This window comes from Hylobates moloch, unplaced genomic scaffold, assembly GCF_009828535.3.
Source record: "Hylobates moloch isolate HMO894 unplaced genomic scaffold, HMol_V3 SCAFFOLD_3, whole genome shotgun sequence".
NCBI lineage: Eukaryota > Metazoa > Chordata > Mammalia > Primates > Hylobatidae > Hylobates > Hylobates moloch.
The window spans coordinates 104,885,945-104,913,418 of NW_026652278.1; the positions used below are offsets into that span (position 1 = coordinate 104,885,945).

At 41.9% G+C, this 27,474-nt stretch overlaps 2 protein-coding genes across 6 annotated transcripts in view; both read left to right on the plus strand.

Annotated features, from left to right (window-relative positions):
• The window catches only part of ALPK1 (alpha kinase 1), a 157,791-nt gene that overhangs the window by 58,326 nt on the left and 71,991 nt on the right, over positions 1-27,474 (plus strand). The window lies entirely within an intron of this gene.
• On the plus strand, positions 8,109-17,382 carry LOC116481038 (regulator of telomere elongation helicase 1-like). Its single transcript, XM_058437032.1, is given in 10 exon segments — positions 8,109-8,343; positions 9,228-9,341; positions 12,999-13,152; positions 13,429-13,627; positions 13,739-14,005; positions 14,007-14,265; positions 14,268-15,077; positions 15,080-15,676; positions 15,679-16,253; positions 16,255-17,382. Coding segments are annotated over 10 exon segments (4,338 nt in total).

Sequence of the window (27,474 nt, forward strand, 5' to 3'; positions counted from 1 at the left end):
GAGGTAGATACAATTGTTAGCTCAATTTTACAGATGAGAAAGTGAGACACAAAGACATTAAGTAACTTGCCCATTCTCTCATATTCCAGTAAATGTTAGAGCTGGAATTCAGACTTGGGTACTTTAGATCCAAAGCCTCTGCTCTTATTGCTGGGGCCCAGAATACATGGGACCTGGAATACCTACATACGCCTCTCCTGATTCCTCCTGGTACAGAATAAGTAAATGTTAGTTCTCCTTTCCCCTTCCATCCCTTCATCTACCCAGTCCTGTTCTCCTGCCCTACACAGTCCAAGCAAGTGGGCCAAGAGATTGCAGCAAAGGAGAGGGGCCAGAGAGGAATCTTATCTTCTGTCCTGGTTTCTCCAGTTGTCCTCCTGCCTGCACATTAAACACACAGAGACTGACGTGCTGAGACCTGGTAAATTCAGACAGTGGGGTTCACGGTTCATCGTATCCTTTGAAGGACTCCTCCACTACTTCATTCAAGATATCTGATGTCATTTCTCTTGACTTTGTTTTAACTAGAAAACCTTGATTTTGATTATTTTTTCATTTTTGGTGAAATCAGTAAATGCCATTTTGAAGAAAGAAAGAAGTAGACTATGAAGGAGAATGTTTTGGGGAAAGATCTCTGTGTCGTCTTAGAGTTCACCTGCTTTGTGACTCGTGAATGCACTACAGAATCTGGCAGACAGCAACACCCTCAGCCTGCCTCGGAAGAGACAAAAGTAAATACCCGTCTCAAAGAGAATGCACTGAAATATGATATCAGCTGCAAGAGAGGGCCATCTCCTCCGGTCAAATGAGAAAAATCATATTATCCTCGCTGTGGTATACAAATAGCTTGTAAGCCACATTCTCCATTTGAATGATAACAATAAAGTGCTAACCTCGCTGCTGCAGGCCAGCCTGATCCCATCTCCAAACACAAACACTTCTGCCTGGGTTTTGGCTGGGGGTTGTGCTGTGGCCTCCCAACCCCCACCCTTTCCCCCCCCTTCTCCCCCCCACCCCCGTTAATTGGCTGAGACCACCAGAATTTGGAGGACACAGATGTCACTGATAGTTTTCCTAGGGAGCACATTCATGCCCATCTGTTGCAGCCTAGAAGGCTGTTCATATATCCACAAGGCCTTCATTTAATTCTTGTCAGAAAGTAATGTAAATCCAGTTTACCTCAGAGGTCGCAGGCGAGATTTATGCCAATGAGCCCCCTGCAATTTACACACACTGTAGTTGTATAGGATGAAAAGAAAGCCTTTCATGTTGGTGCATATTAACAAGAAAGCCTGCCTTCCGAGAGGGGCTTTTTGATTGAGGTTTCTCCTGATTTTAATACAGCCGATGCCAGTTGGTATACCCAGCTTTAGAAAAGGGGGGAAAAAACCTAATCTTTAAACTGAAATTTCTTCTTTTATAAGAAGTAAAAGAGAAAGAGTGAAATCCTAGCAAGTGGCACTGCCATGTCTTTAATTATCTCTTACTAGACAAAACTCCCTCGCACTTGGAGAAGACAGAGTGTGACAGGAGAGCACGTTCCAGCCTGAACTGCAGCGAGTGGAAGTCTAGGGAGAGCTCAGTTGTAAGCAATTATCTTTCCAATGTGAAAATAGTGGGACTGAACAGTTGAATTAGGCTTCTGACTTTTTGTCTGTCTCTTTCTAGAATAGTTAGAGAAAAGTATGGAGTTTGATAATTTGGATCAGGCTAGGTAGAAATTGATTCATCAGTAAATTGGAAGAAGACATGTGATATATGCATAGAAAATAATTCATAGAATTATCTTATTGGAAGTCTAAGAGCATTAAAAAGGACTTGGGTTACATCTTTCAATGTATTGATACATTTTGAAATATTCAGGACTGTGTCAGTAGGCTGGAAGGCAAATGGTTTTAAAAGCACTCATGGGGTCAAAGTCTTCTGAAAATTCTGAATACACACCTTGTTTAGTATGTGACCTTGAGAAAGTTACTTAACCTCCATGACCGTCAACTTTCTCATCTCTAAAGTGGGGATCATAAAGCCAATATCATAAAGTTTTGTGTCTGAGGTGCACAGCATAGCACCTAAAGTACAGAAAATATTTAACCAATAGCAATTTTCCCTCTCCACCTTGTCTTTCGGTGGTAACTGTGACAGCAAATTACAGATTTAAAATGTTAGTTTATTTAGTTCAAAACCTCTAAGCATTCAACCCACCAGACTGCTTTTTCGTATTTAAAAAATGTTTAACGATCAATGAAGTTGGAGATTTTCTTTCCCACTGTTTGGAATTTTTGTTGTCAGTTGTTTAATTTTTTAATTCTGTAGAAAGTAGAATAATAGAAGTGTGTTGGTTTTGGTAAAAGTAGGCATGGCTGCCATGCTCATTCAGAGTTGTAGCCTCTGATTTCCCAAGACAGTGTTAATAGGGGGCGTGCTTCTCGTGTTTTTATAGACAGTGCTCATTTACCCATACTAATGGCTTTGAAGTATATGGTATGATTATTTTTGCACCACATTTAACTTTTTGTTTGTATTTTGCTTAAGATAATATTAAAGTTCAGCTGTGATTTCTAAGTACATGCTAACAGGACAATGCGGCACAGTAACCTAGAAGCATTACATGATGTGGATGTGGGTGGAATGGGGCCCTGATTAAAAATACAATGTGTTGTTGGCAACACATTAAGCAGATACTCCAAATATGCATAATCTGGACTTAATTACAGAATTGGATAAAGCGGTAGCTTCATTTTGCAGAGTAGTTGTCATATTAGGGAGGCTAAAGCCCAATTTTGTTGGTTATCTAAACCAGGGAAGAGGAGATTTCAAATAATTTCAGAACGGTCTCTTGCTGCCTCTCAAAATTCATCAAGACCATTCCTTTTTGTTGGGGTCCTCAAAACAGAATTTTTTAAATTTTTTATTATTAAAAATTTCAAATATGTTGTTACAAAAGTAGAGGGAGCAATGTAAAAACTTCATGTACTCTTATGTAGCTTCAACATTTAACAGTCCATAGCCAATCTTGACTAATTTACATCTTTAATTTCTCCCCACCTCCATGCCTCAAGTTCTTTTGAAACAAATCTCAGACTTCATATAATTTCATTTCTAAGTATTTCAGAATGTATCCCTAAACGATATGAACTCTTGGAGTTTCACTCTTGTTGCCCAGGCTGGAGTGCAATGGTGCAATCTCGGCTCACTGCAACCTTTGTCTCCCAGGTTCAAGCAATTCTCCTGTCTCAGCCTTCTGAGTACCTGGGATTACAGACATGCACTGCCACGCCAGGCTAATTTTGTATTTTTAGTAGAGATGGGGTTTCTCCATGTTGATCAGGCTGGTCTCGAACTCCTGACCTCAGGTGATCTGCCCGCCTGGGCTTCCCAAAGTGCTGGGATTACAGGTGTGAGCCACCGCACCCAGCTGATATGAACTCTTTTTAAATATAACCACACTACTTTTATCCCACCTTAAAAATTAACACTAATTCCTTAATATCATTTATTATATCATATATTATCAGTCAGAAATCATGGGACTTTGATTTTTAAAAAAGAAAATTGATTATTTGAGTCTCATGTTACAAATTAGTTGTTTTGCTTCCATAACACAACAGCTTCACGAGGACTCTTAACGACTTTCATCGTGGATTTATATGGTTGACACGTTTTGTGATATGTGGTAGTAACTTTTAGAATGAGAATGTGTCAACTTGTTGAAAAATAAAAATCACACCATCATTATGTTCCTACTCCACCTTCATTGATTCATTTGGATAAGTGTTTTCCAAACTTATTGGTGTCAATGAAATTTTATGTGGATGGCCATCATATAAAACAGATGGAAATGAAATTGCTCTGGAGCCATGCTGCCAACCAGTCATTTGGCCTACTCTTTCCCCACGTGGGGCGTTGCAGGTTTTGGTATGTGAAATGCTTTCTTAAGTATATACTATTTTCCCATTATGATTTCAGGGTAAGACAAATTGCTGTGTGAAACAGTGTGAAGAATAGAAGATTGCACACATAGCCAACATCGAAAAACAAACAACAGTACAGTATTTACTTTTTAACCTTCCTACCAGCAAAAATAATCTTTCACTTAAAGTAATTAAAATGTTTATTGTAATGGGAAAAGTCCACACTGTGCTCATAACGACCCCACTTCTCAGTTGACTACACTGGGGCCTCCTGGGAGGAGATGTATTTGCTTCCTGTCAGGATTAATCTATAAATGCAATCACCACTTAGACCTCGTGAGTTCTTTTCTTCCCCTTCACTGGTCCCTCTGGATTTATACTGTAGCTCGAATAAGGTCAAATTAGGATACCTTTTCCCCAGGAAAAATACAGCAGTGGCTGTTCCAGTGTTTTAAAATTTGAGAATCAAGCCTAAGAGTCATGTCTTTAAATAAACTACATATACATTTCTGTCATAGAATCAACATTCTGTTAAAATAATGATTTCTGCTTGTCAGTATGATGATCAGTTTCTTCCCCACAAAAAGCAGGACACAGAGTGGTCTCACGTAAAACCACAGTGGCCTTAAAAGCTTATGTCTAACTTCTGGCACGTAATCTTAATGAGTTGCTATTTGAACTTTGACAAATCACTGAACTTTTGACTTAATCTTCAAATGGGAACCATATTCCTTGCTACCTTCCTCACTGTAATCTTATAAAAATCATATCATCAACCTGGTTCCATTTTCTTTGTCATGACCTAATAATAAATACCTTTTCTTCTAAGTAGTATAATAGTAGGAAGGATGGAATGAATTCTCCAACTTTCCTAAATTTAAGTAAACTCATCCTGTGGGTCAGAATATTGCTTTGAAATTTTTTACAAGTTGAATTATATAATTATGTTTACTTCTCGAATGAAGTTGTTTCTGTGGGTTGAAAATATCTCTTCTACTTCTCTGGTAACCTTCCAAATACCAAATATGTATACAACGGATATTCAGTAAATGCTTAAATACCATTGAGAAGTTTACAGATACAGTGCATCTTATTTGATGCATTAAACTTCTAAGTTAACTATGAAAGCCAAGCTTTAAGGAAAGAGCAGGAAGCAAGCAATTATTTTTTGCCAGTAATAGACTGTGTAAAAGCTAGTATGTTTCACTTGCCTATTTCGATTTACTCATTTTTTAAAAATTTCCTGTATCACACTGTTAGCTCTATACTGGCAAATATTCCTTCATTAGCTAAAAGCAAAGAATAGAATTAACATTAATTCTCAGATCGCCATCCTCCTTATTAGAGAAAGGAGAAAATGAGAGTTCTTCCGCTTGAAGAGCTACCAAAGAAAGTAAGTAGAGTGGTTCAAAAACAATAATCATTCCCTAAGCCAGGTGATTGGCATTCTGAGCACATTTGCTCTGCAACTGAGCCGCATTTCACTCAGTCACATAACTCTTACAGAAAGTATAGAATCCTGAAAGTCTAAAACTATGCTCATTTTCCAAATCAGCCTGGTGAAATCGAGTTCTTGATTCTCAAATTCAGAATTTCAGTTTTAAGTTTAAGGGCCTTAAAACTGCAAGTTATAGAGTGAATAGAAGAAGGCCTGGTTTTCTAATCAAGTCTGTTAGTCTCTGAAGGCTAGCTACGCCAAGGCCTCTGTGCTTTGCACACGCCATGAGGTGCTTAGGTGCCGTGTCAAGAGGTAAGTCAACAAAAAATGAAATGTGCTATCTTTTCTTTGCAGACACATTTTGGGTTTGTTCTCCTTAAGATCAGGCAGGACTAGTAGAATCCTGCTGTCAACTGCTTGTCTTACAGAGTCCCTTGCTGCTGGCCTGTACTTAGTTGTCACTCTGTGAATAGCTTGGCGTGTGGGTGTTTGCTGCCTTTGCGCCTGCAAAGTGTGCAGACATCCAGGCCGTTCTCCGTTACCGTCTCCCTGCTACTTGAGGACATGCAAGTCCTATTTGTTCCCAAGCCAGTAGGAGGCTCCCTGCCAAGACCCATCGGCTGCTGGTGACATGCACACGCTGTGTGAATCACACAGCCACATGGTGGACTTTCATTATGTCAGCCCAGAAGTGTGGTCTGCCAATCCCCAGGCCAGAGGCCCACCCCCAGGCCTCTTTGACATTTTAAGTATAAAATAAATAAAGAGCTTTGTGTGTGTCTCGGAGCGAAGGAGAAGATGAGGGGCTGTGGGTGTTTCTGTCTGATCTGTAATCCGATGGAGGCTCTTCTTTCCTCTCAGCCACTTCAGGGCGCACTTCTCTGTCACCTCAGACAGAGGCAGGCTGAGTGCCTGGAGGCAAACAGCTGATTAAACCAAGTTGGCTGGATGTGGTTTTTGTTTTGTTTTTTGTCTTGTTTTAAGCAAATGAAACTCACATCTTTTTCCCTGAAAAAGTCTAATAAGTGATCATAACATTTCAATTATTGAACAGAATTTCTATTCATTAATTGAATATGGATCCAGATAATTATCTAGGAGATAATCCCAGTGGCAAAAACTGCAATTACTTTTGCATCAACCTAATATTGCGTGGCTTTATACTGGAAAAATATCAGGAACCTGAAGACTTTGCATAGTCAAGCAATTTTATTTCTCAAAAACCTAAATGGTAATGAAGCCAACAAGGAAACCAAATCCAGAGTAAACTAGGAGAGATTGGATGACCTCTTAAAAAATAAAATTTTATTTCTTGAAAACTTAATTGATAGCAATAACTGATACCTATGAAGCACTTACTATGTGCTAGGCAATTTTTTTTGTGTTTTACATATGTTAATTCAGTTGATGCTTATAAAACTGTGAGATTGATCCCATTATTACCACCCCCCACCCACCTTTTTTTTTGAGACAGAGTTTTGTTCTGTCACCCAGGCTAGAGTGCAGTGGTGCAATCTCGGCTCACTGCAACTTCCGTCAAGCAATTCTCCTGCCTCAGCCTCCCGAGTAGCTGGGACTACAGGCGTGTACCACCATGCCTGGCTAATAGTTTGTATTTTTAGTAGAGACGGGTTTCACCGTGTTAGCCTGGATGGTCTTGATTTCCTGACCTCGTGATCCACCTGCCTTGCCTCCCAAAGTGCTGGGATTACAGGCATGAGCCACCACACCCGGCCTACATTTTAATTTTTTAAAAAACTCTTAAGCTTTTTTGTGAGCAGAAATTCTCAAGTATCTAAGTATGGTATTTTAGGCTCTAGAAGAAATTCACTATTACAGTGTCCTAGTAGCCCAGACATATGAGAAAACTGAGACATGATTTGACTAAAGCTACTCAGCTAGTAAGTAGCAGAAATTTAAATCTAGGAAGCCTCACTGCAAAGTGCATGTGCTTAACTTGGCTGTTTATTGATAATCAAGACAGTGAAACCACAATTCTTCATTTCAACATCTTCATTTTTCTGCTCCTGTTATTTCAGAGCCCCCGCATCCCATTTCTCCAAGACAGATTGCTCCTTTGTGGGCTATCTCTAACTTCAAAGCTACATAGTTCTATGCAAAATAAATTAACTTTCCTGGCTGTGAAAATTATCAATACAGATTTTAAAATACTCTGTTGCAAAATGATCCTTAATCCGCACATTTCCTGACCTCATCAAAATAATGCAATGCTTCACAGCCCTGACAATTTTATATTACAATATGCTTCATGCTGTTTTCATGTATGTATCACACCAACATCGGGACCCTCCCTCCTCCTACTCCATCCCTGGAGAGATGCAGCAGTTTTGACATTCTGACTCTGTTGGTATAAACAGCGCATTTCTGTTGCCTCACCCACTGTAGCACAGGCTAAATGGTCAAGGCTACTCCATTTCCTCTTCTGAAGATAAACTATTTCTCTTCCACCAAAATTATTCTTGCTGAGTTTTTCTCCAGACCTCTGGTACCATTTAGTGGAAAGCAAAGTGATCATGCGTTTTCAGGACAAGTCAGGACTCTGCACCCTTATCCTGATCTTCTCTGTCATAGCTTTTCGAAGTCATTCAGCTTACTCCTGCCTCTTCACCTCCATGACTCAAATTTTTACCTAGAATATAGGTGGACACTATCTGCCTCTCAGAGAATACATCTCAAGTTGAAGGCTCTTTAAAGTTTATGAAATATTTTTTCCTACTTTATGACTGCCTCCTAGTATCATGATAGTTCTGGATTTGGGGACATATGGGGTGAGTCTATGTGAGCGTTCTCTCATTCAGGGTGCAGAAATGCCAAGAAAACTTTCCTGGAAGTACCATTTTGAAGTCATCAGTGCAGGAGCCTGGAGCCAGGACCAGATGGCAGGCTTGACTCACCTTGACCTGAGATGTCGCTCTTCCAGCTATGTGGGCCAGGCTAATAGTTCACCAGATGTCACCATGGCTGATGGAGTGGGTAACTGTAGCCGGAGAGTATGAGCGGCAGCCTCTACAGTGATGGCCTTTTCTTTTTCTTATTTTTTCTTCTTCAGGCCGCGAGGTAACCCATTCATGACCCGGAACACTCTCATTGCACTTCCTTGAGAAGTCAAGTTTGGTAAACACGTTCAGCTGCAGTGAACTAGACAGAGGAGGGTGGGACACAAAGGCAAGAGAGATGGAAGGAAGGGACAGCTTTTGCATCCAATTTCCCATTTTAATAAGGTGTTGTCCTCAGACTGTAAGTGTTGATATGAAACTGACATAGCAAAGACCTTCATTTTCACTTACAGAATTTCCTAAAACATACTTTGCTTTAAAAAAAAAAAATCAGACACTTCTTTTTTTTCATTTGTTTTTTTACAGAGTCTTGCTCTGTCACCCAGGCTGGAGTGCAGTGGCACGATCTTGGCTCATTGCAGCCTTTGCCTCCCGGGTTCAAGCAATTCTAATGCTTCAGCCTCCCGAGTAACTGAGATTACAAGCACATGCCACCATGCCCGGCTAATTTTTGTATTTTTAGTAGAGATGGGGATTTGCCATGTTGGCCAGGCTGGTCTCGAACTTCTGACCTCAGGTGATCTGCCCGCCTCAACCTCCCAAACTGTTGGGATTACACATGTGAGCCGCTGTGCCCAGTCTTTTATTTCATTTTCTATGTAAATAGAATGAAAAGATAGGTTGAATTTCCTGGCAATCTAGTGTTTCTCAAACTAATAATTCAAACTGCTTATATATAATCAATTATCTCAATAAACTATGCTTGCCATGGATACCCAACATAAGATGAGGATCTCCTCCTCACAGTCTTTGTTCATGTCCTTCTCCAACTAAAATTCTTTTACTCACTTCTCCATCCAGCAACTCCAAATCCTATTCCCTCTAGAATTTCCTGTGCAAGTGCCGCTCCCTGCTCTGAAAGGATATATCTTTTACCACCTGTCAATGGAGCCCCCGGTTCCAACCCTAAAAGCGGTAAATGATATTCATTACCTATCCAATACTTCCAGGCTTGGGTTTTCATTTTATTCTTTTTAATATTTTCATCAAATGCAGAACAGCTATCAAGAATTTATAAAATATATGTGATATACATGGAACATGATGAATACCCATAGACCAAGCCATCGATTTAAATAGAAAAACATACCACTTGCTTTGACGTCTCCTCCATGTGCTTCCTTTACATCTTCTTTCTGCTCCCCTCAAAAAATCCACAATTCTGAGTTTTAGTTAATCATTACTTTTCTTTGTAATTTTACTGTGTACAGTCATCCTTTGGTATCTATGGGAGATTGGTTCCAGGATCTCCTGGATACCAAAATTCTTGGATGCTCAAGTCTCTGATATTGTAGAAAATGGCATAATATTTGTATATAACCTACACATATTCTTACCCATATACTTTAAATAATCTCTAGGTTACTTGTAATACCTAATACAATGTAAATGCTATGTAAATAGTTGTTGTATTGGTTTTTTATTTGTATTATTTTTATGTGTTTTTCTAAATATTTTGATCCACAGTTGGTTGAATTCATAAATGTGAAACCCACAGATACAAAAGGCCAACTGTGTATTTGTATCCTGTAACAATATATTGTTTGGTTATAATGTTTGTAAATTTTACCCATGCATTCCTCTGTGACTGCTTTTTATATTTCTAAGATTTACCCATGTTGTTATATGTAACCATAAGTTATTCATTTGTTTATTTTTCCCAATGTATGAATGTACTTCAATTTCCTTCCTTCCTTCCTTCCTTCCTTCCTTCCTTCCTTCCTTCCTTCTTCCTTCCTTCCTTCCTTCCTTCCTTCCTTCCTTCCTTCCTTCCTTCCTTTCTTTCTTTCTCTCTCCCTCTCTCTCTTTCTCTCTTTCTCTCTTCTCTTTTTTTCTTCTTCCTTTCCTTTCCTTTCCTTTTTTTTTTTTTTTTTTTTGAGATAGGGTCTCACTCTGTCACCCAGGCTGAACTGGACTGCAGTGGTGCAATCTCAGCTCATTGCAACCTCTGCCTCCCAGGTTCAAGATATCCCCCTACCTCAGCCTCCTGAGTAGCGGGGACCACAGGTGCATGCAACCACACCTGGTTAATTTTTGTATTTTTTGTAAATATGGAATTTTTCCGTGTTATTCAGGCTGGTCTTGAACTCCTGGGCTCAAGCGATCCGCCTGCCTCAGCCTCCCAAAGTGCTGGGATTACAGGTGTGATCACCGAACCTGGCTGTACTTCACTTTTCTAATCCACTCTTCCCATGAAGGACATATGGTTTGTTTCCTTTTGCTTGTTTGCTGTTACAAACTGTGTCACTATAAAGATTCTTATACATAGCCCCAGACACAGATACAAGAATTTCTCTAAATTAGAGTATATACTTAAGAGTGGACACTGGGTCAGTGAGTGTGCATCTTTGATTTTACTGGATAATGCCAAACTGTAGGTTTCAATAATGGTGACTTGGAGTAACTAACACTGACTGTTCTTGACGATTGTTATTATCCAGTTACTTTTTTTTCAATCAAGAAGTTGCGAAGGGGTCAGGCGTGGTAGCTTACACCTGTAATCTCAGCACTTTGGGAGGCCGAGGCAGGTGGATCACCTAAGGTCAGGAGTTCAAGACCAGCCTGGCCAACATGGCAAAACCCTGTCTCTACTAAAAACACAAAAACTTCACCAGGCGTGGCTGCATGGGCCTGTAATCCCAGCTACTTGGGAAGCTGAAGCAGGAGAATTGCTCGAACTTGGGAGGCGAAGGTTTCAGTGAGCCAAGATTGCACCACTGCACTCCAACCTGAGCTACAGAGTGAGACTCTGTCTCAAAATAAATAAATAAATAAATAAATAAATAAATAAATAAATAAATAAATAAGTAAGTAAGTAAGTAAGTTGTGCAGGGTTTTCCCATTGTGGTTTGAACTTGTATTTCCTGATTACTAATGAGGTCAGACACTTTTCATATGTTTATTAGCCATTCACATTTCTTCTCCTGTGAAGTGTCTGTTCAAGTCTTTTGTCTATTCTTTTCCTACTATATGGTTGGTCTTTTTCTCATTGATTTACAGAAATTCTTTATATATTCAGGGTAGAAATCTTTTGTCAGCTACCAAAGCTACAAATACTGTCTCCCAGTTTGTGATTTTTCTTTCCACTTTTTTTATGGTGTCATTTTACTAATCAGAAGTTTATCCTTAATTACAATATTTTCCCTTATGATTTGCTTGTTTTTTTGCAAACAATTAAAAAAATTTTTTCCTAATGAAAGGTATTCTCTATTAGATATTCTTTTACACATTGTGTAGTTTTGTCTTTCACATTTAAGTTTTAAACTAACATTGATTTAAAATAAATAAATAATCTGTTAGCTCAATGCCATATATTGAGCTCTGTAATAAATCAAGTTCCCATATATATGTAAGGTCAATTTTTCTTTTACCATTTTTTGTTTTGTTTTTGTTTTTTGTTTTCAGACAGAGTCTTACTCTATCAGCCAGGGGCTGGAGTGTAATGGCATAATCTTGGCTCACTGCAGCCTCCACCTCCCAGGTTCAAGTGAGTCTCGAGCCTCAGCCTCCCAAGTAGCTAGGATTACAAGCATAAGCCACCACACCCACCTAATATTTGTGTTTTTAGTAGAGATGGGGTTTCACCATGTTGTCCAGGCTGGTCTCGAACTCCTGGCCTCAAGTGATCCACCCACCTCCGCCTCCCAAAGTGCTGGGATTACATGCATGAGCCACCATGCCTGGACTGTAAGGTCAATTTTTCTAAGTGCCAATAATTTTTGCATCATTTAATAATATACTAATTTATTAATTATTGACATTTGGTATAACACTGTGCTCTCCTCATTATTTTTCATCAGGAATGTCTTTATTATTCTTGAACTGTTTTTCCCTACAAATTTTAAAATCACCTTTTTAGGTTACACACAAAGACACACAGACACAAACAGAACTGTTGAGATTTTGACTGGAGCTGCATTAAAGTTACAGACTAATTTGAATGTTGAGTTTCCCAGACCACATAGAATATCTCCTCATGTCTTCCCATGAGGTAAATATTATAATTTTTTCGCTGAAAGTCTTGTGCACATATTAGAATTATTCCCAGATACTTCATGTATATTATTTTTATACCTTACATATTTTGTACCATTGTAAATGGTGTATTTTTATTAAATTTCATTTTCTTTTCTTTTTTTTTTTTTTTTTTTTTGAGAAGGAGTCTTGCTCTGTCACCCAGGCTGGAGTGCAGTGGCGCTATCTCGGCTCACTGCAGGCTCCGCCCCCCGGGGTTCACGCCATTCTCCTGCCTCAGCCTACCGCATAGCTGGGACTACAGGTGCCCGCCACCTTGCCCCGCTAATTTTTTGTATTTTTAATAGAGGCGGGGGTTTCACCGTGTTAGCCAGGATGGTCTCGATCTCCTGACCTCGTGATCCACCCGCCTCGGCCTCCCAAAGTGCTGGGATTACAGGCGTGAGCCACCACGCCCGGCCATTAAATTTCATTTTCTAAGCATTTGTTGCAAATTTAAGATATTTTGCCTAAGGTTAGATTTATTGGGTTGTTGAACGATTTGTAAAATTTTGTTAGTAAAATTATATGTTTCAAGTCTGCCTTGCTGTCAACCAGTGCTGGACTTAGGGAGGCCCACCCAGACCAGTGGGGGAGACAGCGACCCTAGCAGAAGCTGGACCGAGCAGAGAGGAAGGAGAGGAGGAGGTCAGGGCTCTCAGGAGCCAGGTTCTGGGCAAGTGGCAGCCGTTCTCAAATTTTCAGGAAAGCAGTCGGCTCACACTAGGGCAGTAAAAAGATGCCTCTGGGGAGGAGGCCCGTGCAGCTATCCAGGAAATGGTGGTGGCTGGGCCTAGGGAGGTGGCAGTGGAACGGAGACCCTGGTGGGGGATGACATCAAGGGAGGATACGGGCAGGACCCCAGATTTCTGCCTGTGGGCGATGGAAGTGAGGTTCACTGGGCAGGGAGGCTGGACACAGACGGGCAAAGGGCTGCCTAGACCTCTCGGGGCCAAAGAGCACGCGGACCCCCTCCGTGGGGTAACAGTTTCCGCCGGGAGCACAAAGCAGCGGACTGGAAGTGGGGGCGGAAGTGCACCGCACTCATCGGCAACTGCGCGCCTCAGTACGCAAAGTCTGAACTTCCTGACAAAGGGGGATGCGGTGGCAGCGCTCGATTGGAGTCGGTTGAGGTCCTGAGGTCCCCCGGTTCTGGAAGGCTCGCCGCGGAGACAAGAGAGGAGCCTGTGCCATAGGGATTCTAGAAGAGAACAGCATTGTGTCCCAGTGCGCATGCTCGCGTCACTTACCAAGAGCGGCTGAGAGCCTGAGATGTTTGGAGTGGTTTTTTCTCACAGACCCGAATAGCCTGCCCCTCAGCCACCCTCTGTGCCCTCCTGAGAACCGTAGACTTCCCTTTCCGGCCCTACAAATGCCAACAGGAGTACATGACCAAGGTCCTGGAATGTCTGCAGAAGAAGGTGAATGGCATCCTGGAGAGCCCCACGGGCACAGGGAAGACGCTGTGCCTCCTGTGCACCACCCTGGCCTGGCAAGAACACCTCCAAGACACCATCTTTGCCTGCAATTTTGCCGATAGGGTGCAAGGGGAGCTTCTCTCAGATCAGGTCTTTGTCATCCTGGGGCAATGCTGCTGCTGCTGATGGAGACCCCATAGCTTGCTACACGAACATCCCAAAGATCATTTACGCCTTTAGGACCCACTCGCAACGCACACAGGTCATCAACGAACTTCGGAACACGTCCTACCGGCCTAAGGTGTGTGTGCTGGGCTCCCGGGAGCAGCTGTGCATCCACCCTGAGGTGAAGAAGCAGGAGAGTAACCACATGAAGATCCACTTGTGCCGCAAGAAGGTAGCAAGTCGCTCTGTCATTTCTACAACAATGTAGAAGAGAAAAGCCTGGAGCAGGAGCTGGCCAGCCCCATCCTGGACATCGAGGACTTGGTCAAGAGGGGAAGCAAGCACGGGGTATGCCCTTATTACCTGTCCCGGAACCTAAAGCAGCAAGCTGACATCGTCTTCATCCCATACAGTTACCTGTTGGATGCCAAGAGCTGCAGAGCACACATTGACCTGAAGGGGACGGTTGTGATCTTTGATGAAACTCACAAGGTGGAGAAAATGTGTGAAGGATTGGCATCCTTTGACCTGATCCCTCATGACCCGAGTTCGGGACTGGACGTCGTAGACCAGGTGCTGGAGGAGCAGATCAAGGTGGCACAGCAGGGCGAGCCCCACCCGGAGTTCGGCGCAGACCCCACCAGCTCAGGGCTGAACATGGAGCTGGAAGACATTGTAAAGCTGAAGATGATCCTGCTCTGCCTGGAAGGGGCCATCGATGCTGTTGAGCTGCCTGGAGATGACAGCGGTGTCACTAAGCCAGGGAGCTACATCTTTGAGCTGTTTGCTGAAGCCCAGATCACATTTCAGACCAAGGGCTGCATCTTGGACTCACTGGACCAGATCATCCAGCACCTGGCAGGACGTGCTGGAATGTTTGCCAACACGGCCGGACTGCAGAAGCTGGCAGATATCATCCAGATTGTGTTCAGTGTAGACCCCTCCGAGGGTGGCCCTGGTTTCCTGGCAGGGCTGGGGGCCTATAAAGTGCACATCCATCCTGATGCCAGTCACCGGAGGGTGGCTCAGCCATCTGATGCCTGGAGCACCACTGCAGCAGAAAGCGAGGGAAGGTGCTGAGCTACTGGTGCTTCAGTCCTGGCCACAGCATGCGCGAGCTGGTCTGTCGGGGCACCTGCTTTATCGTCCTCACCTGCGGCACACTGGCCCCGGGGTCCTCCTTTGCCCTGGAGATGCAGATCCCTTTCCCAGTCTGCCTGGAGAACCCACACATCATCGACAAGCACCAGATCTGGATGGGGATCATCCCCAGAGGCCCCGACGGAGCCCAGTTGAGCTCCGCGTTTGACAGACGGTTTTCCAAGGAGTGTTCGTCCTCCTTAGGGAAGGCTCTGGGCAACATCGCCCACATGGTGCCCTATGGGCTCCTGATCTTCTGCCCTTCATATCCCATCATGGAAAAGAGCCTGGAGTTCTGGCAGGCCCGCTACTTGGCCAGGAAGATGGAGGCGCTGAGGTCGCTGTTTGTGGAGCCCAGGAGCGAAGGCAACTTCTCTGAGACCATCGGTGCTCACTAAGCGAGGATTGCCTCCCTCGGGTCTACAGGCTCCACCTTCCTGGCGGTATGCCGGGGAAAGACCAGCGAGGGGCTGGACTTCTCAGACACTAATGGCTGTAGTCTGATCATCACGGGCCTCCGTAGCCCCCACGCATGGACCCCCTGGTTATCCTCAAGATGCAGTTCGTGGACGAGATGAAAGGCCAGGTTGGGGCTGGGGGCCAGTTCCTCTCTGGACAGGCATCCAGGGCTGTGAACCAGGCCATCGGGCAAGTGATCTGGCACTGCCTGGACGACGGGGCTGTCTTCCTCTGTGACCACAGGGTCGCCTTTGCAGATGCCAGAGCCCAGCTGCCCTCCTGGGTGCATCCCCACGTCAAGGTGTACAACTTCGGCCATGTCCTCCAAGACGTAGCCCAGTTCTTCTGGGTTGCTGAGTGAACTATGCCAGCACCGGCCCCGCGGGCTGCAGCACCCGGTTTGCGTGAGGCAGAAGATGCTGTCAAGGTGACTAAGTCACCTAGCCCCCTCCTCTCCACCAGGAAAGCTAAGAGTCTCGACCTGCACGTCCTTAGCCTGAAGCAGAGGCCCTCAAGGTCACCAGCTGCTGGGGACCCCGAGGGCAGCCTGTATATGGAGTATGAGCAGGAGCCAGACCCTGCCCGGCAGAGGCCCTGGGGGCTGCTGGCTGTGCTGGAGCACAGCGAACAGTGGGCTGGGGGGCCCCAGCGAGGAGCAGGCCCACAGGTGCTCCACCCTATCTCTCCCATCTAAGAGGCTGGTAGAGGAGCCACGAAGAAGGAGGAAGAAGATCCAGCTGGTCAGCCACTCGGAGGAGCCCGTGGCTGGTGCACAGGTGAGCAGGGCCAAGCTCTTCATGGTGGCCATGAATTAGGAGCTGAGCCAAGCCAACTTTGCCACCTTCACCCAGGCCCTGCAGGACTACAAGAGTTCCTATGACTTCGCTGCCCTGGCGACCTGTCTCGGCCTCCTCTTTGCTGACAACCCCAAGAAGCACAGCCAGCTCCAGGGCTTCTACCAGTTTGTGCAGCCCCACCACAAGCAGCAGTTTGAGGAGGTCTGTATACAGCTAACAGGACAAGGCTGCGGCTATTGGCCCAAGCACAGCATTCCCCGAAGGCAGCGGGCACAGCCAGCCCTGGACCCCACTGGAAGGACAGCTCTGGATCCCAAGCTGACCCTGTCCGAGGCTGTGGCCCAGCACCTGGACCCCAGAGAGCACCTCAACCAGGGCAGGCCCCACCTGTTCCCCAGGCCACCCCCCACAGGAGACCCTGGCAGTCACCCATAGTGGGGGTCCAGAGCGCCCAGAGCAGGGAAGCAGGGCCAGCATGCCGTGAGCGCCTACCTGGGAGATGCCTGCAGGGCCCTGGAGTCTACAGGCTGTAGCCAGCTCTTGGCAGTGCTGACAGCCTACAAGCAGGATGACGACCTGGACAAGGTGCTGGCCGTACTGGCTGCCCTGACCACTGCGAAGCCTGAGAACTTCCCCCTGCTGCAGAGGTTCAGCATGTTTGTGCATCCATACCACAAGCAGCACTTCTTGCAGACATGCACAGACCTGGCCGGCCAGCCCAACCCAGGCATGGAGTCCCCAGGACCCCAAGAGGAGAGCCTTGCCACGCCTCCTGTGCCCACCCACGGGGCTTCCCAACCAGACTGGTCATGGTGCAAGAAGCCTGGGAAGACCCAGAGCAAGATCTCATCATTCCTTAGACAGAGGCCAGCAGGGGCCTTGGGGGAGGATGGTGTGGCTGCAGGGCAAAGCCAGTCCCCTGGACCTTCCCACAGGCGTGCAGTATCTGAGTGGGGCCTCTAAGACGTGCCCAGCCTGCACACTGCCTCCAGGAAGCAGAGCATCACACAGGTCTTCTGGCCAGAGCCCCAGTGAGTGCCCATGGAGGCCCTCAACATGCCCAACATGGCTTGATCACCTGCCTGTCCAGCTCTGGTGGGCCAAGAACTCACCCAACAGAATAGGCCAGAGAACGCTTAAAATCTACTCTTAGCAATTTGCAAGCATACAATATAATTATTTTCAATAACTATAGTTATTAACTATAGTCACCAGATACAACAGACCTCTTGAGTTCATTTCTCCTCTCTAACTGAAATTTTGTATCCTTTGACCAGCTTCTCCCCAGGCCCTGACCCCATCCCTGCATCTTCTAGTAACTCCCATGCTGCTCTATGTTTCTATGAATTCAACGTTTTTAGATTTCACAAATATGTGGGAGCATATGTTATTTGTCTTTCTGTATCTGTCTTATTTCATTTAACATAACACCTTCCAGGATCATCCATGTTGTTGCAGATGACAGGATTTCATTCTATTTTAAGGCTGAATAATATTCCATTGTGTATATATATGACATTTTCTTTATCAATTTATCCTTGATGGAAATTTAGGTTGGTTCCATATCTTAGCTATTGTGAATAATGCTGCAATGAATATGGGAGTGCAGAAATCTCTTCAATACATTGTTATTGTTGTAGCTTTATATTAAATACAATCAATGCTTGCTTAGATTTTGCCAATAATCTACAAGTTTTTTGCTGATTAGTTCTGCTTGACGCTCGAGGCCTTGATCAGTGATCTTTCTTCTCTCTAAAGTACATACTTTAGAAATTTGTTTAGTGAGGATCTATTGATGTTTCTTTTAAAATACTTTAATTTTGCAGGTTTTCTCCCCCAGCATGTGAAAGATACCCTTTTGCTGTCTTCTTGTTTACATTTGTGCTTTTAGGTAACCAACTGTATGTAAGTCCATTGTTGTTTCTTTGAAGGTAATTTGTCTTTTCTCTCTAGCTGCTTTAAAGATCTTCTATGTCTTTGGTGTTCCATGGCTTCATTATGGTATTTTTATATATGGATGTTTACTTGTTATTTATCCTGCTTAGGGATCCTGAATATTTTGGTTACCATTGGCCCTTCCTGTTCTCAAATTGCACATTCACAGACTCAACCAACCATGGATTGAAAATATTTGAAAAAAGAGATAAGCAGAAAATGGTGGATAGGAGGCAGGACTAACTTGCAGCTCCCACTCAGATGGACAGAACAGCAGGCAGAGATCCACATTTGTGAACTTTTACTCCAAGAACCACCACAGAACATACCAGGAAAGCCGAGACAATCCACAGACCCTTTGAAGGAAGTGGATTGCTGCTGCAGGCTCTGTGGGACAGCCGAGGAACTGTGAGTCAGCTTGCTTTCTCAGTTGGGAGGCTTGTAACCTGTGACAAGTTCTCAGCCCTGCTCACTGGCTGCCTGGAAAGAAACCTGGTTCTATTGGGGGTGGGGCACAGTGGAAGTAAGACTGGCCTTTAAGGCTGTAGGCTGCCTGGAAGCTGGGTGAGGCCTGTGGCTGCTGGCATTCCCCCACTTTTCTGGCAACCTGTGTGTGTAATGCAGCAGAGACAGACTTAATCCCCCTGGGAGCATAACTCCATTGGCCTGGGAACAAGACCCCCATCCCCCACAGCAGCTGCAGCAAGCCGGGGCCAAGGAGAGTCTGAGCTCTGACACACCTAACCCTGCCCCCATCTGATGGCCTTTTACTACCTTCCTGGTAGGGAGGACAAAGGACATACTCTCTTGGGAGCTCTATGGCTCCATCCACTGCCTGACTCTAGGGCAAGCTTGTATCCTCCCTATACAACCAGTTGATGCACTCTTGAAAGTGCCACCTCCTGGCTGGAGGCCAATGAACACAAAACCAGTGCACTAAACAAAAACACAAGCAAGTACCCTCACTGAGTCCACTTCATTCCCCTGCTACCTCCACTGGAGTAGGTGCTGGTATCCATGGCTGAGAAGCCTGAAGATGGATCACATCACAGGACTCCTTGCAGACACTCCCCAGTACCAACCTGGAGCCCAGTAGCTCTGCTGGGTGGCTAAATCAAGAAGAGCAATAACAATCACTGCAGTCTGGCTCTCAGGAAGCCCCATTCCTAGGGGAAGAGGGAGAGCCTCACATCAAGGGAGCACCTATGGGACAAAAGAACCTGAACAGCAGATCTGAGTCCTAGATCTCCCTCTGACATAGTCTAACCAAATAAGAAGGAACCTGACAAACAATTCTGGTAATATGACAAAACAAGGTTTTTTATCACCCCTAAAAGATCACACTAGCTCACCAGCAATGGATCCAAACCAAGACAAAATCTCTGAATTGCCAGAAAAAGAATTCAGAAAGTCAATTATTAAGCCAATCAACGAGGTACCAGAGAATGATGAAGTCCAGCTTAAGGAAATCAAAAAAAAAGATACAAGATATTAATAGAAAAATCTCCAGTGAAATAGCATAAATAAAAAAACAACCACAACTTCTGGAAATCAAGGACACACTTAGAGAAATGTAAAATGCACTGGAAAGTCTCAGTGACAGAATCGAACTAGTTGAAGAAACAACTTCAGAGCTCAAACACAAGGCTTTCAAATTAAACCAATCTGACAGACAAAGAAAAAAGAATTAAAAAAAAAATGAACAGAGCATCCAAGAAGTCTGGGATCATGTTAAAGGACTAAACCTACAAATAATTGGCATTCCCAAGGAAGTTTAGAAAACACATTTAAGGGAATAATCAAGGAAAAGTTCCCTGTTCTTGCTAGAGATCTAGATATTCAAATACAAGAAGCTCAAAGAACACCTGGGAAATTTATTGCAAAAAGATCATCACCTAGGCACATAGTCATCAGGTTATCTAAAGCCAAGATGAAGGAAAGAATCTTAAGAGCTGTGAGGCAAAAGCATCAGGTAATCTGTAATCTATTAAGGAAAACTTATCAGATTAACAGCAGATTTCTCAGCAGAAACCCTACAAGCTAGAAGGGATTGGAGTCCTATCTTTAACCTCCTTAAACAAAACAGTTGTCAGCCAAAAACTTTGTATCCAGCAAAATTAGGCTTCATAAATGAAGGAAAGATACAGTCTTTTTCAGACAAACAACTGCTGAGAGAATTTGCCACTACCAAGCCAGCACTGCAAGAACTACTAAAAGGAGCTCTAAATCTTGAAACAAATCATTGAAATACACCAAAATAGGATCTTCTTAAAGAATAAATCTCACAGGACCTATAAAAGCATAACATAATGGAAAAACACTAAGATATTCAGGTAACAAATAGCATGATGAATAGAATAGTACCTCACATCTCAATACTAATGAATGTAAATGGTCTAATTGCTCCACTTAAAAGATACAGAATAGCAGAATGGATAATAGCTAACCAACCACATAAGGACTCACATAAACTTAAGGTAAAGTGGTGGAAAAGATATTGCAAGCAAATGGACACCAAAAGTGAGCAGGAATAGCTATTCTTATATTAGATCAAACAAACTTTAAAGCAACAGCAGTTAAAAAAGAAAAAGAGGAATAATGCATAATATAATCATTATACACTATACAACAGGAAAATATCACAATCCTAAATAAATATGCCTCTAACACTGGAGCTCCCAAATTTATCAAACAACTACTACTAGACCTAAGAAATGAGATAGACAGCAACACAATAATAGTGGGGGACTTCAGTACTCCACTAACAGCACTAGACAGGTCCTCAGGAGAGAATGTCAACAAGGCAACAATGGATTTAAACTATACAACAAATGGACTTCACAGATATTTACAGAACATTGTTATTGTTCTACTGAACAACCACATAATATACATTCTATTCATCAGTGCATGGAACTTTCTCCAAGATAGGCCATATGATAGGCCACAAAACAAGTCTCAACAAATTTAAGAAAATCAAAATTATATCCAGTACTCTCTAAGGCTACAGTGGAATAAAATTGGAAATCAACTCCTAGAGGAGCCATCAAGACCATGCAAATACATGGAGATGAAATAACCTGCTCCTGAATGATTGTTGGGTCAACAGTAAAATCAAGATAGAAATTTAAAAAGTCTTTGAACTGAATGATAATAGTGACACAACCTATCAAAACCTCTGGGATACAGAAAAGGCGGTGCTAAGAGGAAAGTTCATTGCATTAAATGTCTACACTAAAAAGCCTGAAAGAGCACAAATAGGCAATCTAAGGTCACACCTCAAGGAACTAGAGAAACTAGAACAAAGCAAACACAAACCCAGCATTAGAAAAGAAATCACAAAGATCAGAGCAGAACTGAATTAAAATATATATATTTATATACAAAAAAATAAATAAAACAAAAAGCTGGTTCTTTGAAAAAATAAATAAAACTGTTAGACCATTAGTGAGATTAACCAATAAAAGAAGAGAGAAGATCCAAATAAGCTCAATTAGAAAAGAAATGGAAGATACTACAACTGATACCACAGAAATACAAAAGATCATTCAAGACTACTATGAATACCTTTACATGCATAAACTAGAAAACCTAGAGGAGATGTATAATTTCCTAGAAATATACAACCCTCCTAGATTAAACCGGGAAGAAATAGAAACTCTGAACAGACCAATAACAAGCAGTGAGATTGAAATGGTAATTACCCCCAAAAATAAAAGTCCAAGACCAGATGGGTTCACAGCTGAATTATATAGACATGCAAAGAAGAATTGGTACCAGTCCTATTAACACTATTCCAAAAGACAGAGAAAGAGGGAATCTTCCCTAAATCATGCTATGAAGCCACTATCGCCCTAATACCGAAACCAGGAAAAGATATCACAAAAAAAGAAAACTACAGACCAATTTCCCTGATGAACATAGATGCAAAAATCCTCAACAAAATACTAGCTAACAGAACCCAACAGCATACCAAAAAGATAATCCACCATGATCAGGTGGGTTTCATACCAGGGATGCAGGGATGGTTTAACATACGCAAGTCAATACATGTGATACACCACATAAACAGAACTAAAAACAAAAATCACATGATCATCTCAATAGATGCAGTAAAAGCATTTAACAAAATCCAGTATTACTTTATGATTGAAACCCTCAGAAAAATCAGTATAGAAAGGCCTTACCTTAAGGTAATAAAAGCCGTCTATGACAAACTGACAGTCAACATTATACTGAATGTGGAAAAGTTGAAAGCATTCCCCCTGAGAGCTGGAACAAGAAAAGGATGCCCACTTTCACAAGTTATATTCAACATAGCGCTGCAAGTCCTAGCCAGAGCAGTCAGCCAAGAGAAAGAAATAAAGGGCATCCAAGTTGGTAATGAGGAAGTAAAACTGTCACTGTTTGTTGATGACATGATTGTATATCTATTATAGAAAACCCTAAAGACTCATCCAAAAAGCTTCTAGAACTGGTAAATAAATTCAGCAGTTTCAGGGTACAAAATTAATGTACACAAATCAGTAGCCTTACTATATATCAATAGTGACCAAGCTGACTTTCAAATCGAGAACTCAACCCCTTTTACAGTAGATGCAAAAGAAATATGATACTTAGGAATATACCTAACCAAGGAGGTGAAAGACTTCTGCAAAGAAAACTACAAAACACTGCTGAAAGAAATCACAGACAACACAAACAAATGGAAACATCCTGTGCTCATGGACTGGTAGAATCAGTATTGTGAAAATGACCATACTGCCAAAAGCAGTCTATAAATTCAATGCAATACCCATCAAAATACTGCCATAATTCTTCACAGAACTAGAAAAAACAATCCTAAAATTCATATGGAACCAAAACAGAGCCCGCATAGTCAAAGCAAGGCTAAGCAAAAAGAACAAATCTGGAAGCATCACATTACCTGATTTCAAACTATACTAGAAGGCCGTAGTCACCAAAACAGCATGGTACTGGTATAAAAATAGGCACATAGACCAATGGAATAGAATAGAGAACCCAGAAAGAAAGCCAAATACTTACAGTTAACTGATCTTTGACAAAGTAAACAAAAACATATGTGGGGAAAGGACACCCTATTCAACAAATGGTCCTGGGATAATTGGCAAGCCACATGCAGGAGAATAAAACTGGATCTTCATCTCTCTATATATACAAAAATCAACTCAAGATGGATTAAGACTTAAATCTAAGACCTGAAACAATAAAAATTATAGAAGATAACATTGGAAAAATCTTACTAGACATTGGCTCAGGCAAAGACTTCTTGACCAAGAACCCAAGAAAATCAAATGCAACAAAAACAAAGATAAATAAATGAGATTAATTAAACTAAAAAGCTTCTGCACAGCAAAAGTAACAACCAGCAGAGTAAACAGACAACCCTGAAAATCTTCTCAATCTGTACATCCAACAAAAGACTAATACAAATAAACAAATCAGCAAGAAAAATAAAACAAAATTCCATCAAAAAGTGGGCTAAGGACATGAATAGACAGTTTTCAAAAAAAGATATACAAATGGCCAACAAACATATGAAAAAAAATGCTTAACATCATTAATGATCAGGAAAATGCAAATCTTAGCCATTATGTGATACCACCTTACTCCTGCAAGAATGGACATAATCAAAAAATCAAAAAATAATAGATGTTGGCATGGATGTAGTGAAAAGGGAATACTTTTACACTGCTGGTGTGAATGTAAACTAGTACAACTACTATGGAGAATTGTGTGTAGATCCCTTAAAGAACTAAAAGTAGAACTACCATTTGATCCAGCAATCCCACTCCTGGGTATCTACCCAGAGGAAAACAAGTCATTATATGAAAAAGATCCTTGCACATGCATGTTTATAGCAGCACAATTCACAAATGCAAAAATATGGAAAGAGTCCAAATGCCCATCAATCAATGAGTGGATAAAGAAATTGTGGTATATATACACCATGGACTACTACTCAGCCATAAAAAGAAATGAAATAATGGCACTTGCAGCAACCTGGATGGAATTAAAGACCATTATTCTAAGAGAAGTAACTCAGGAATGGAAAACCAAACATCGTTTGTTCTCACTCATAAGTGGATGCTAAGCTATGAACACACAAAGGCGTCCTAAGAATGATACGGTGGACTTTGAGGACTCAGGGGAAAGGGTGGAAGGTGAGTGAGGAATAAAAGACTACACATTGGGTACAGTGTACAGTGCTTGGGTGATGGGGTTCACCTAAATCTCAGAAATCACCACTAAAGAACTTATTCATGTAGCCAAACACCACCTGTCCCCCAAAATGCTATTGAAATAAAATAAATAAGTAAATAAAAAGTATATTATGAAACAGTGTATACACTTTTGATCCAAACTGTAATTTGAAAAACATGTGTATGCCTATAAAAAAGAACAGTAGACTATACATCAGAATATTAACTCGTTATTTCTAGTGTTGGGATCAAGGAGAATTTCAGTTTTCCTTTTTATCTGTATTTTTTTACTAGTTTCTGTCTTATGCTTAATTATGATAAAAGGTTTTTTAGTGTAAAAAATGAAAATACAAAAAATATCAAAAAATAATACAAATTAAAAATACAGCATAGCAACTACTTACATTAGTTATTATAAGTAATCTAGAGATGATTTAAAATATAGGGGCAAATGTGTAACTACTACACCATTTTATACAAGAGACTTGAACATTCTTTGAAAGTGGTATCTGAGGAGGGTCCCAGAACCATTCTCCCATGGATACAGAAAGATGACTATATTTCTGTCTCCTGTCCGAAAAATTTGCAATCACAATTATCTCTCCAAATGATTCTACTGCTGCTCCCTCTTCTTCCCATCTAAGACTCTGATTAGACATATGTTAGACCTTTTCTACAAATTACTTCCTGTTTTTTAGCCTGTCTTTGTATATTCTATTTCTCTGCCTTTTTTCTGTTGAATTCTAAGTGATACATTCTGATTTATTATCCAGTTCAAAAATTCTATCTTCAGCTAGAGCTAATTATTTTTTTTTTCTTTTGGAGACAGAGTCTCACTCTGTTGCCCAGGCTGGAGTGCAGTGGCATGATGTTGGCTCACTCCAACCTCTGGCTTCCAGGTTTAAGTGATTCTCCTGCCTCAGCCTCCTGAGTAGCTGGCCACCTATAATTCATTGCACCACCACGCCTGGCTAATTTTTGTATTTTTAGTAGAGACAGGGTCTTGCCATGTTGGCCAGGCTGCTCTCGAACTCCTGACCTCAAGTGATCCACCCATCTCCGCCTCCCAAAGTACTGGGATTACAGGCATGAGCCACTGATCCCCACCTACAGCGAATATTTTTATCGAATCTATGCATTCATTGAATTTTTAATTTTTATATTTTTATTTCTAGAAATTCTTATTCTTAGTCAATCTGCTTATGCCTTCTCTATAGCTTGTGCTGTTTATTAATATTTTCAACACATTAATTCAGTTCCTTAAACATATTAAACATATATATTTTATAGTCTATATCTGTTAACTCCATTATCTAAAGTCTTTGTGGGTCTGATTTTAGTATCTGTTGTTTCTGCTTTCATTCATGATTTCTTTTTGCCTTATGTATTTTGTGAGATTTGATCAGGAGCTCATTCGTCTTAGTATTTTATGGGTGGGAATTCTTTGAAGCTTGGATTGAGGTTAATTTTTTTAAGAAAGGATTATATTTAGTCACACGAGCTGACTGGGAACACTACTAACCTAATCATTTTCAATAATTTATTTTAAATTAATCATTAGCTAGAGGTTTTATGGACTTTGTGGCTTCAAACTCTCAAGGGAAAAATTTTTGTTCCCCTCCATCAAGCAGCATGTTTTGCCACAGACAATTTTCCTGGGAGGTGAGGGGAGAGGATGAGGATTTATTTTTTAGCTCACTCTTACACTGAAGGTGTGACCTTTTAGGATCTCAGTTTTATGCATGGGGTGTGCAGTCTCCACTTAAATTCCTACCTCAGTTAAGGCCTTTGGTTTCGTTTCCTCCCCTCTCACCTTACAAGACAGTGAAACCAGTTTTAAGTTCACAGTTTGGCAAATACAGTCAAGGCAACGGCTAGCTTCTATATTGCAGTCAACTTTTTAGGTTCCAGCTTTTACTTGCTTTTTGTTTTCTGAGTACTGCTTCCTCTCTTGCCATTTTATTGACATATTTTAGAGATTTAAAATGTTTTTGCAGCATTTTTTATTGTTTTCAGTGGGAGTGTTAGTCTTCCTCAATGCTAGAAATCGAAGTCTACTTTTTTATGTTTTTGGTGACTTAGAAGTTGCCTTCTTCTCCCTTTTAATGCAGTTTTAAAATGCTGACAAATGCCTGTTACCCAATAATATCTTTTTGAGCCCACACTTGCCTTATTCTCCAGTCAGCTGCCTCTTTCTCCATTTGTTTCCCCACTTCTACTGCCAATCAGTGCAAGAGGCAATATGGTGATAGTTTATGTCTATGGGTGCTCAGAGAAGAGTGAAATGGTGAGAACAGCTGGATTGTCATTGCTTGGTGCCTGATTAGAGAAATGCATTCTTGTTGTACATTAGAGACCAGAATACCTTTTCTCATAGAAACAATATGAGAAATGAGTGTAGGTTAAAAAGACGTTTTAGATTAGCTGGGTGTGGTGGTGCATGCCTGTAATCCCAGCTACTCAGAGGCTGAGGCACAAGAATCGCTTGAACCCAGGAGGCAGAGGGTTGCAATGAGCTGAGATCGCACCACTCCACACCAGCCTGGGTGACAGAGTAAGACTCGATCTCAAAAAGAAAAAGAAAAGAAAATTTGTTTTAGAATAATTATTCATGTACATATGAATTAAATAGGCTCTGTGGGCTTGCTTAAGAATCTAACCAAGGATTAACTGAATTCCAACATAGATAATTTAAATTGAGTTTGCAGAGTACAAGTGTGTGTTATATGCCCTGTATATTTATCTAGTTTACCTTTTAGTATATTTGCATCTTATCCTTCTAATTATATTGTAAATTCCTTGACAGTAAAGGTCATCGCTCATATTTCTTTACCCTTCTCCACATCTTCTAGCTTGGGGATTCTGACTAGTTGGCTAGTGGGTTATAATAGCAGTG